Source organism: Eurytemora carolleeae, unplaced genomic scaffold (genome assembly GCF_000591075.1).
Source record: "Eurytemora carolleeae unplaced genomic scaffold, Eaff_2.0 scaffold1274, whole genome shotgun sequence".
NCBI lineage: Eukaryota > Metazoa > Arthropoda > Copepoda > Calanoida > Temoridae > Eurytemora > Eurytemora carolleeae.
This window is the reverse complement of record NW_019397166.1, coordinates 87,115-97,498: the sequence shown is the minus strand read 5'-3', so window position 1 is coordinate 97,498 and position 10,384 is coordinate 87,115. Positions and strand designations below refer to the sequence as shown.

Genomic DNA, 10,384 nt, shown 5'->3' with positions numbered 1-10,384 from the left:
CTAACGGCCCTGGCACCCCAAACCGGACATGCAATTGCAACAATAAAAACACATTAGACTTGAAATCTCTTCCTTTAACAGACCCTAAAAATTGAATACTTCAACTTTTATTGATTAACTGCTATACAGTCCATAAGCACAAGTGTAGGGCGCTGGCGCAGGTAACAACGCTAAGCCGATATTACAGGTTTTCTAAACTTCAGAATTGTGTTTAATACGACGCGGCACCCGTTCAGATTTTTTTACGGCTATTAGTTATTGCGATCTACATCACTAAATTATTATTATAAAATTAATTATGAAAACAACTTTTTTTAGACCACTGCAAAATTTCAAAATCAATTCAAAAAATAATCAAGAAGTTTACATTCTTTCTGATGTTAAAAATAATCTAAGTATCAGATAGATGAATTTTTACATAAAATGTCTGGCCTCCTAAGCATAAAGCCGTGAAAAAACTGTCTGTCTGTACTCTGTCGATCAAAGATCAGTGTCAGCAGAACTAGCCTGCCGTAAAGTGTTTAGTTACCCTCGCTGGTGTTATGCTTTGAGCCTTCGATTGACTTAATTTGCACTAAATCATATTTTTTAAAATTTACTAGGGACCAAAATTAATGATTAGCGAGAAGTAGATGAATTACGTAGACTAAGTTGAACCACTTCTTGTATTTGAAAGTTTAAGAATTGGTTATGAACTTGTAGATCTACGATGCCACCTACGTAGTTCAACTACTTCTCGCCATTAATGAAATTTGTACTTTGTATATTANTCCCTTGTTATTTTATTCTCTAGTCCCTTGTATACCTGTATTATTAAATCCCTTGTTATTTTATTCTCTAGTCCCTTGTATACCTGTATTATTAAATCCCTTGTTATTTTATTCTCTAGTCCCTTGTATACCTGTATTATTAAATCCCTTGTTATTTTATTCTCTAGTCCCTTGTATACCTGTATTATTAAATCCCTTGTTATTTTATTCTCTAGTCCCTTGTATACCTGTATTATTAAATCCCTTGTTATTTTATTCTCTAGTCCCTTGTATACCTGTATTATTAAATCCCTTGTTATTTTATTCTCTAGTCCCTTGTATACCTGTATTATTAAATCCCTTGTTATTTTATTCTCTAGTCCCTTGTATACCTGTATTATTAAATCCCTTGTTATTTTATTCTCTAGTCCCTTGTATACCTGTATTATTAAATCCCTTGTTATTTTATTCTCTAGTCCCTTGTATACCTGTATTATTAAATCCCTTGTTATTTTATTCTCTAGTCCCTTGTATACCTGTATTATTAAATCCCTTGTTATTTTATTCTCTAGTCCCTTGTATACCTGTATTATTAAATCCCTTGTTATTTTATTCTCTAGTCCCTTGTATACCTGTATTATTAAATCCCTTGTTATTTTATTCTCTAGTCCCTTGTATACCTGTATTATTAAATCCCTTGGCTGTCCTTATTCTCAAGTCCCTTGTATGTCTGTATTATCAGATGACTTGTTTGAAGAAATTCTTAAAAAACTTATATGTCTGTATACTCAAATTCAATTCTTCCTTTATCAGATATATCTATTGTCATTCCGTATAATTGTAATTGACACTTTTATCATGTATAAAAAAACAAGTTGATTTTTCATCTTCTACTTTTCGTATAAGTTTATATAAGTTATAATTTCCCCTTTTCTTAAATCATTTTTGAAACCTCTTATCAATCGAGAATTTCGATTGTGTTAAGAATTACCCCTGTTTTTAAAGTATTTGGCTTGATGTTCGGCTTGAATGCCATACTGCATGGTTGGACAGCTTTATTTCTGTTCTAGAGTAACCAATACTTCAGTCTCCAACTGAATCTCATAACATGATTTTTTATTAGGGAATTACGTAACTTCAAAGTAAAAGTAGAATCAAAGATAATTTTTTTTTAACTGTTTACTATTTATTATGTTTGAAGTAATTACAACTACAGGGTCATCCACACAGGATGAAATTTTAGCGACAATTTGCACTTTTCTTTTTTCATAAATTCACGGATTTTGTAGCTTAAGGTGTACATTTCCTTGTAATTTTTCCCTGTCATTTATTTTTTCAGTGATGGCGATGGACCAAACCTCTGTAGAGTAAAAAAGTAGATGTTAGTTCCACATTTATTGAAAATATATTTCGGTCTGGGTTGACCCTCGTCAGTTCTAACGATATAATAACCATCAAAATCGATAAAAATAATAAAAAAACGTAAAAATCACAAGAAGATAAACAAACAAAAAGATTATTCAAAATAAAAATTTTGGCTGTCAAATGGACATAAGGGAAAAGAACTCAGATTATGAGATGGAAAAAAGATAATTTGCAAATATTCACTTTCTAAAAAAATGTTTTAAGACAATTATTATTCCTTGAGATTGTTTCTTCACAAAGATTAAAAACAAACTGTGTAGATNTTAAGACGTTCCTCTGTATTTTAAAACTTTTTTAAAATTAATAAATATCTCATTACAGAAACCACTGAGTGTGGCGTGTGCGTGCGTAAAACGCGTGTATATGCGTATTGCGTATATGTGTGTAGAGAAGTATACGAGGACCTGACCGTGGGAAAATGGCGGAACCAGAGTTCATCCAGAGTAAACCTGAAGGAGAAGAAACAAACCCGTCCTGCTCTCCAGATCCTGGAACAACCCTAAGTAAAGGAGAACCCGTCCGCTCTGATCGTCCGTCCAGTGGGACGAATAGAGCCTCAAGTAGTTCAAGTCGATCCAGTGATAGACCTTCCAGTGGTACAAGTCGTTTAAGTGATCGGACAGGAAGTAGCGCGAGCAAAGCGAGTCACTGTGCTCACAGTAGAACCAGCAGTAGTAGCTCAGGTTTGAGTTTTTTTTTAAATAAAAGGAAATATTTACGTAATTTTATCATTTTTAAATGCTATTCTTCCAACCATTATATCGTGGAAATCAAGGTCAAGTTTAGTTCACCATATTATATATTATGTTGATGGTAGGAAGCAGGGCTACCTGAGTTGGATGAAGTGTTAGCTAAGAGAAAGAAGTTAATTTAAAGTTTACGATTCACAATAGTACCCTTTACCCCAATAAACCTTATGACGGCGAATGGCTTAGAAAATTACGATTTAAGATCACTTTGAAAATTTTCTTTAAATGTAAAAATAATTTTCTTAAATCATTAAAACTTTTTTAAATTTTAAATAGTTGTAAATGCCCGAATATCTTAACATATAATCTTTAATTAAAAGAACCTGTTTCCTTGGTTTTGAATTATTACCATGACTTTGTTACAAAGCCCATCCATCATGGCGTGAAATTATTCATCGAAGCATTTCTGACTAGCAGCAATTATTAAATTCTTATCAAAGAATATATTGATAAGAATCTAGTTCGTAACCCTGAACAGTTGTAATCAGTTTAAAGTTAGTATTTCCATTAATTTGACCAGGTTTGATCAATCATTAACTTTTAGTCTTAAAAACACATATAAATGTTCGATAAATGTTTCTTATATCATTTTATTTTTGGGTAATAAGTTAGTGATGATTTTAGATTTGTATCACAGAAGCTAATTTTTCAATTGAAGAAATGTTGTTTGCCCAAAAAGTGGAATAAAATTTAAATTTAACATTATTATCGCAAAACTTTCATGGTTGGAATGAATTCCCTCCCTGCCATCTCCTTTCTCCAATTCCTTTTGTTCCGTCCACAATTTTCAAAACGAAAACAGGGACAAAGAAATTTTTATCGGAAAGACACTACGGATTGAAAAAATCTAAATCAATGCTTATTTATTTCAATTATCCCTTCAGCAGGGATATCAATTAATCTGCAGACTAACTATTGAGATTCAGTAATTGATCTCGATTCCAGTTTCCAGCTCCGAGGCCGAATTTAAAGAATTTGAGCGGCGGCTTAATTTTAAGCAGCCGCTCAAATATGGTTGGTTCCACTTAAAATTGTATCAAATGTTTCAAGATTTAAGCCGGCGCTTAATTTAAACCGGGTTTTGGCGGATTTAATCCGCGACTCAAATTCATTAAATTCGGCCTCTGATCAAGGTATTTTTGTTTCAGGGGACGGACTTCTTCTGTCTGTATCTGCCCTGGCTAGAGCAGGTGGGCGTGGCACAGGACAAGACACTGAGGGAGGGACTAGACACGCCCCTGAGCCAGACAAGGCGGAACTAGGAGGCTCCGAGCAGTCTTATAATTCATTAGGTAAACATTTATTATTGAAGCAAAAAAACTTTAAAATGATCGATCGTGTCACAATGTTTAATTGAAATTTAAAAAAGTTAAATCTGTAATGATCTCTGATATTCGAATTCGTCAATTATTAAATAAGTGTTGATTTTTTCAATGTTTTCATTTATGAATTTTCTATTTTTTGCTTGTGCAAGAAATATTTTTTTTTCAAAGAAACAGTTTCACCCTTTTTATTATCTTTAGATTCCGAGCATTCATGTACCTGTAGTGGAGGGGAGGGAATGGGTCAGCGTGAAGGGCGGCCAACCCCTCCTGTGGCAGAACGTGAGGAACCTGAAGGACTGGAGGAGGGNCGAAAATAAAAAGAAGATGCATTCGTTTTGATTGAGGCAAGGCACAACAAAAAAGCCGTTTATGATTAGTAGAAATACAAAATTTTAATATTGCAGAATAGAGAATCAGAAAGCAATTGATCAATCGCCACTAAATCTAAATTTACAGTCCCTGTATGCATCTTTGCAACCTAATGTCTAAAACCTTTTATATTTAAAATTATGAATTAAATAGATAACATATTCTACGTTTGAAATATTAAAAGTTCACACGATCACTCATCAGGTTGCACATAGGACTTAGACAATTAAAGTTCATGTCGAATCTTAAGTTTATTTTTTTAGTTATTTACAGTGGTTAACATAATAAATCTGCATTAGAAGTTTCTTGTTATTCTTCTATTGGTAAAATAAGGCAAATTTAATGCATGAACTTATGAATCGTATAAAAGATGGGGTTTCTGTTAATTTCTTTGTGGGGAAATAAATATTTTTTACGAACCCCATCTCGAATTTATTTTAAATATCCATGATTAGGATGAGTTGACCGCGGCCCAGTCTGAGCTGAAACTCAAGGAAGAAGAGGTCACCAGACTATCTAGGTAAATTAACAATAAGGCTGACCCATGATTAGATTGTAAATCAGATCTGAAAGCTTCAGAATTTTGGATATCGAGATTAATGCTTGATCTTCTCTTTTTATCAATCCAAAGATTAACTTAATCTTTAGTTTGTATCAACAAAGTGTATGTAACTCGGTCAATCGACTGGCGTTTTGAGAAACCGGAACAGCCAATCAAAGAAGCCGAGAAATTTGAAGTTTTGCGCGCAATTTAATGAGTGAACTCTTGCTGGTTGGAAACTGGGAGGGAGAGAAAAAGAGTAGATTAAGCAGGAAATTAAAAGTGTCCACATTGGATAATTAAATTAAGCGATCGGGATTAAAGGTATCCAATTCTGAAGTTCCCAACTCTGGTCTTTGTTGCACCCTATCTATCTGCGACTATTTCATCCCGTTAAAGAATGTTATGAATATTAATTTTTCTCATAAGAGTATCATATTATTATTATTTACAAATTTTATTCCAGGATTCGTGATGATGTTGAGGATGAACTAACTGAACTCACTGCCAGCCTTTTCCAGGTACAGATCAATTCATCAAGAATTTAATTTATCAAATAATCAATCAATTAATCAATCAAAATCAATTAATCAATCAATCAATCAAAATCAATTAATCAATCTATCAAAATCAATTCATAAATTAATCAAAATTTATTAATCAATCTATCAAAATCAATTAATAAATTAATCAAAATCAATTAATCAATCTATCAAAATCGATTTATCAACCAATTAACCAAACCAACAATTGCATTTCGAGAACATAATAGTTCTTTTTCATCTTATTAAAAAATTATTAATCGCCTGTTTTCTTGTCACAACCTAGAGCATGTTGTAATGTCGCGAAAATCCTTTTTAACATTCGGTGATCACAGTGTCATCGTGTTTCTGAACCGTGACAGCTTAGCGCTTCTAATTATGATAACTGGCATATATTAGGAACTGTCAACTATGTATTTTTCATAGATTCACGCTTTAAAGAGGATAGATGATGTTAGGGAGGGGGGTTAGTGTTTGCGTAAATTTAAAAAGTTTTTTGAATGACCACAAATAAATAAATTTTAATTTATTTGATTTCAAATAAATTAAAATTTGAAATCAAGCCTTTTATTTTAAATTTTAAGTTAGTAAAGTCATCTTGAAAACTGTAGAATGGAATTAGGACAACATTAGAAGTCTCAAGCCAACTAAATTCTTTTAAATAGAAAATATTTTTTTCACACAATTATCTAAATCCTTTAAGAATCTATAATTACATTTTTGAATTTAATTTCCTGAATTTAACGTGTGATTTGTTCACATTATAATAGCTTCATTTCACCCTTTTTGCCCTTCTCCATTTAGCTTAATTGCAGTCTTTTCTTAAGATCTAAAACTACAATTTTTCAGAAATGTATACTTCACTAATCACTATTTCCCACTTAGTTCCTCTATATACAAAATTTTGCTTTATTAAAACTCGAAATGTACAGCATGTACAGAATGTACAGTACGTACAGAAGGTAGAGCACGTGCACTGTGCAGTGTTTGCAGAAATTATAGCACTTAAAGAATGCAAAGAATGTACAGAACGTATAGGATGTTCAGAGCATACAGTACGTGCAGTGTTTACAGAACTTCCAGCACTTACAGAATGCACAGAATGAATTTAATGCACAGAATGTACAGAATTTACAGACTGTACAGACTGTGCAGAATGCACATAATGTACAGCATGCACAGAACGTACAGTACGTACAGAAGGTACAGCACGTGCAATGTTTGCAGAAATTATAGCACTTACGGAATTCACAGCATGTACAGAATGTATGGGATGTTCAGAGCATACAGTACGTGCAGTGTTTACTGAACTTCCAGCACTTACAGAATGCACAGCATGTACATAATATATAGGATGTTCAGAGCATACAGTACGTGCAGTGTTTACAGAACTTCCAGCACTTACAGAATGCACAGAATGTACAGAATTTACAGAATGCATAGAATGCACAGAATGTACAGAATGCACAGAATGTACAGAGTGCACAGAATTTACAGAGTGCACAGAATTTACAGAATGCATAGATTGCACAGAATGCACAGAATGTACAGAATGCACAAAATGTACAGAAGGCACAGAATGTACAGAATGTATAGAATGTATAGAATTTACAGATTGACTTCTGAAACATTTAGGAAGCTCACAGGATGGTCCGAGAAGCAAATGTCAAGGCTTTTAAATCAGAGAAGGCATTGGTTGAATCTAATATGAAGGTAAATCATTTATTTTATTATTTCATTTATCTCATTTTTAAACCTGACAGACTTAGATATGATTTAATGAACAAGTCTTATCTAAACAATATACCCTGGTTGTTTGAAGGTTCCCGATCACACCTTTTTAAGACTTTTATCATGTCGGGTTCCCTTCAAAATCTATTTTATTTCCTGGGGTTTATATTTTATATACCTGGGCTTATTTTGTATAAAGTTATTTTCGTTTCGGATCACATTATTTTCATCCCAATGTTTTTGTTTTTGTCAAACTAGGAAGTAATGATACTAAGAGGGAGATAAATTTTAGATCTAAAGAATTGAGTTTTTGTCATAAAGCTCTAATTTTCTAATCCCTATATCTTTGCAACCCGATGTCTGAGATCTTTGATATTTCAACCTACAAGTTACTTTAGTTAAAAAAGTCTCAGTTTGAAATATCGAAAGTTTACACCATCCTATTGCAAATATGTAGGGATTACAAAATTTGAGTTGTGGCAAAACTAAACTCCTTCGTTGTTTAAAAGTATTTTTTTTGTTGGAAAAGGTTGACGGGCTACAGACTGAGGTTGCTGCTCTCAAAGCTCTTGTGATCACTTCCACTCCATCAAAACCAAACCGACATCTCCATCCTCAGCTGGACAGGAAAAGGTCGGCGGATAGAAGATCCGGCAGCTCCGCCCCGGGATCTCCGGCCAAGGAACGGTTGGTGGAAGGGGCGGAGGAAGTAGATGTTAAGGTCAGTAGTTAAAGGGACGTCAGGGAATTAGCTTAGGCTTGCCTTAATTTCAACCCATATATACATTATACATACCATACAGTTTAATTAAGGAAAAGGGGATAGGGTTTATTTTCATCCATTTTTTAGAACACTCGGTTTTTTTAAACGACTAACAAACATTGATTTGAGACAAAACTTTAGATCGTTTTTAAACAAATCCCTACCCTACTCTCTAGCACTAGAATTATATCATTTTCTTCTCAATATATTTCGCCAAAAACTTTGGCATCGTCAGGAGTTCGTCCTTACTCTTTTGAAGAGTATTGAATGAGACAGGGCCTTCCGGCTTACCCGGAAAATTCCGATCTTTGTTATTTAGTGATAAGATTAGTTTTAATACGGCACGGTAAATATGCGCACAAACTCTTTCTACCATCTCTTTAATTAAATCTATTATTATTAACATTTAATCTACAGTCAAAGTAGCCTGTCCTGTAGGCTATGCTACGTTGAGCTCCAGGGGTTGAGCTCATGGCCACTTACCCTGTCTGTTTGGGTTTTAGTGAATCAAATCCGAGTGTGAATGATTTAAGGATTCACTGTGTAAGCCAGTTAAGTAAGGACTAAGACGTCATTAAAACTTTTTTTTATCAAAATGTTAATTGTTGATTAGGAGAAGTATATTGACCCTGTGCTACGGGCTGAATACATGCAGTGGAAGAAACTACCCAACCTGGAGCCTGGCAACCCCTTCCTTAGCAGGGTCTTCGCGGAGGACATTGATCCATGCCTGGAGTTCACCAACAAGGAGCTGGGGGCCAGGGTAAAGGAGGCCGTTATACAGAATACACTCTGCCTAGATCCTGTCAAGGTAAATCATGTGCATAACGTAAACTTAAAGGGACTGTTGACGTAATTTTAGGAAACTAGACTTTAACAGAGGGACAAGCCCGATTCACAGCAGTATTCTTTTAATCAAAAACAAACTCAGAAAGCTGTCTTTTTCTCTGTCTGGAAAAGTGCTAAAATCTGACACTTCTTCTCTAATGCATAAATAGACAAACCACAATCCAAAAAAAATCAATTTTGATATTGTAAAAATTGATATCTTCATCCTTGGTTAGACACAGGTTTGAATGTAAGGGTGGGAATATGACAGACTACTATATAAATGTAGGGTCACTTGAAATTACGTATACAATCCCTTAAACTTTTTTTTTATTTATCTAAAGCAATAAATATATAAAGACACAGCGTCTTTATACGCCAACAGTTTTCTTTTTAAACTGCAATTATTTTGATACATTTTTACCGTTTTTTATTTTAAAAATATATCTTTAACATGTGTCTTGTGTCTACTAGGATGACGAGGATTTGCCGCGTAACTGTTCTTTGTTTGAACAACCTCGAAGATGCTCTCACAGGCTCACATTCGGGGATGCAGACAAACAGTCACATTATATTTCACATCTGGCCAGGAATAGGTTAGTTAGAAATTAACGTTTTTTAAGCAGTTATCCTGTTTTAATTAAAGATCACATGTATGATATATCTGTTTTAAGGGAGATATGTTTCAATGATGTTAATAATGTTATCAGGGGCATATACAGGAATTTGCCCTATGGGTGACAATAAAGGGTGGTGCCCCAGCTGGGGGGCTAAATATTCATGAAAATTAAGTCTTCAATTTTAAAGGCGGGGCTTAGTCCCCATATCCTCCCCCCCCCCTTATAGCCCCTGTTAACATTAAAACCATTTTATTTCCCCAATTTGTAGCACAACCACTTCAACGCTCCGCTCACATTCTTGTAGGGGTGAAACTTAAAGTTTAAGATGGATTATATTTTTGTAGTATTATTGATGATTAAAAGTTTAAGAATTCTAATGTAAAATCCCGCAAACTGTTGTCTCAGTTTAGCTGTTATGGTTTTCTTCTTCTTGGATATTAATTGTCTCTGTATTTGTTCAGGATTGCGGCTGTCTGTGATTTCTTAACATACTGTCGCTATGTGACCCAGGGGTTAGTCAAGGCCCATTGTAACGAGGTGTACTGGGAGATTATGCTGCGCAGGCGCAATATGGCGATTGCGCGTCTTGGCTTTCTCAATTAGATCAATCAATCAATCAATCTTCCCAACGAAAATAAAAAGAAGATGCATTCTGAAAGGAAAATCTAATCTATGGAGATCAATCTCACATGCAAAATTTACTGAACGGTTTTTTGCTATAAAAAATCATGATAAATACATT

At 34.0% G+C, this 10,384-nt stretch overlaps 2 protein-coding genes across 2 annotated transcripts; both read left to right on the top strand.

Annotated features, from left to right (window-relative positions):
• Positions 1-2,466: 2,466 nt before the first annotated feature.
• LOC111712446 (uncharacterized) lies at positions 2,467-4,565 on the top strand. Its single transcript, XM_023487046.1, has 3 exons — positions 2,467-2,857; positions 4,072-4,215; positions 4,447-4,565. Exons 1-3 carry the CDS (start codon positions 2,593-2,595, stop codon positions 4,563-4,565), a joined length of 528 nt encoding a protein of 175 aa, XP_023342814.1. The 5' UTR covers positions 2,467-2,592.
• Positions 4,566-5,033: 468 nt separating this feature from the next.
• Positions 5,034-10,354, top strand: LOC111712450 (guanine nucleotide exchange factor for Rab-3A). Its single transcript, XM_023487054.1, has 7 exons — positions 5,034-5,137; positions 5,625-5,679; positions 7,336-7,413; positions 7,961-8,152; positions 8,808-9,005; positions 9,497-9,618; positions 10,104-10,354. Exons 3-7 carry the CDS (start codon positions 7,348-7,350, stop codon positions 10,243-10,245), a joined length of 720 nt encoding a protein of 239 aa, XP_023342822.1. The 5' UTR covers positions 5,034-5,137; positions 5,625-5,679; positions 7,336-7,347; the 3' UTR covers positions 10,246-10,354.
• The last annotated feature ends 30 nt before the right edge of the window (positions 10,355-10,384 follow it).

What these genes read in the sequence shown, in the direction of transcription:
- LOC111712450 (XM_023487054.1), top strand. Translation starts at nt 7,348, where the DNA reads ATGGTCCGAGAAGCAAATGTCAAGGCTTTTAAATCAGAGAAGGCATTG. An exon ending in CGGAGGAAGTAGATGTTAAG is followed by an intron (nt 8,153 to 8,807) that starts GTCAGTAGTTAA and finishes ATTGTTGATTAG; the next exon opens with GAGAAGTATATTGACCCTGT. An exon ending in TCTGCCTAGATCCTGTCAAG is followed by an intron (nt 9,006 to 9,496) that starts GTAAATCATGTG and finishes TGTGTCTACTAG; the next exon opens with GATGACGAGGATTTGCCGCG.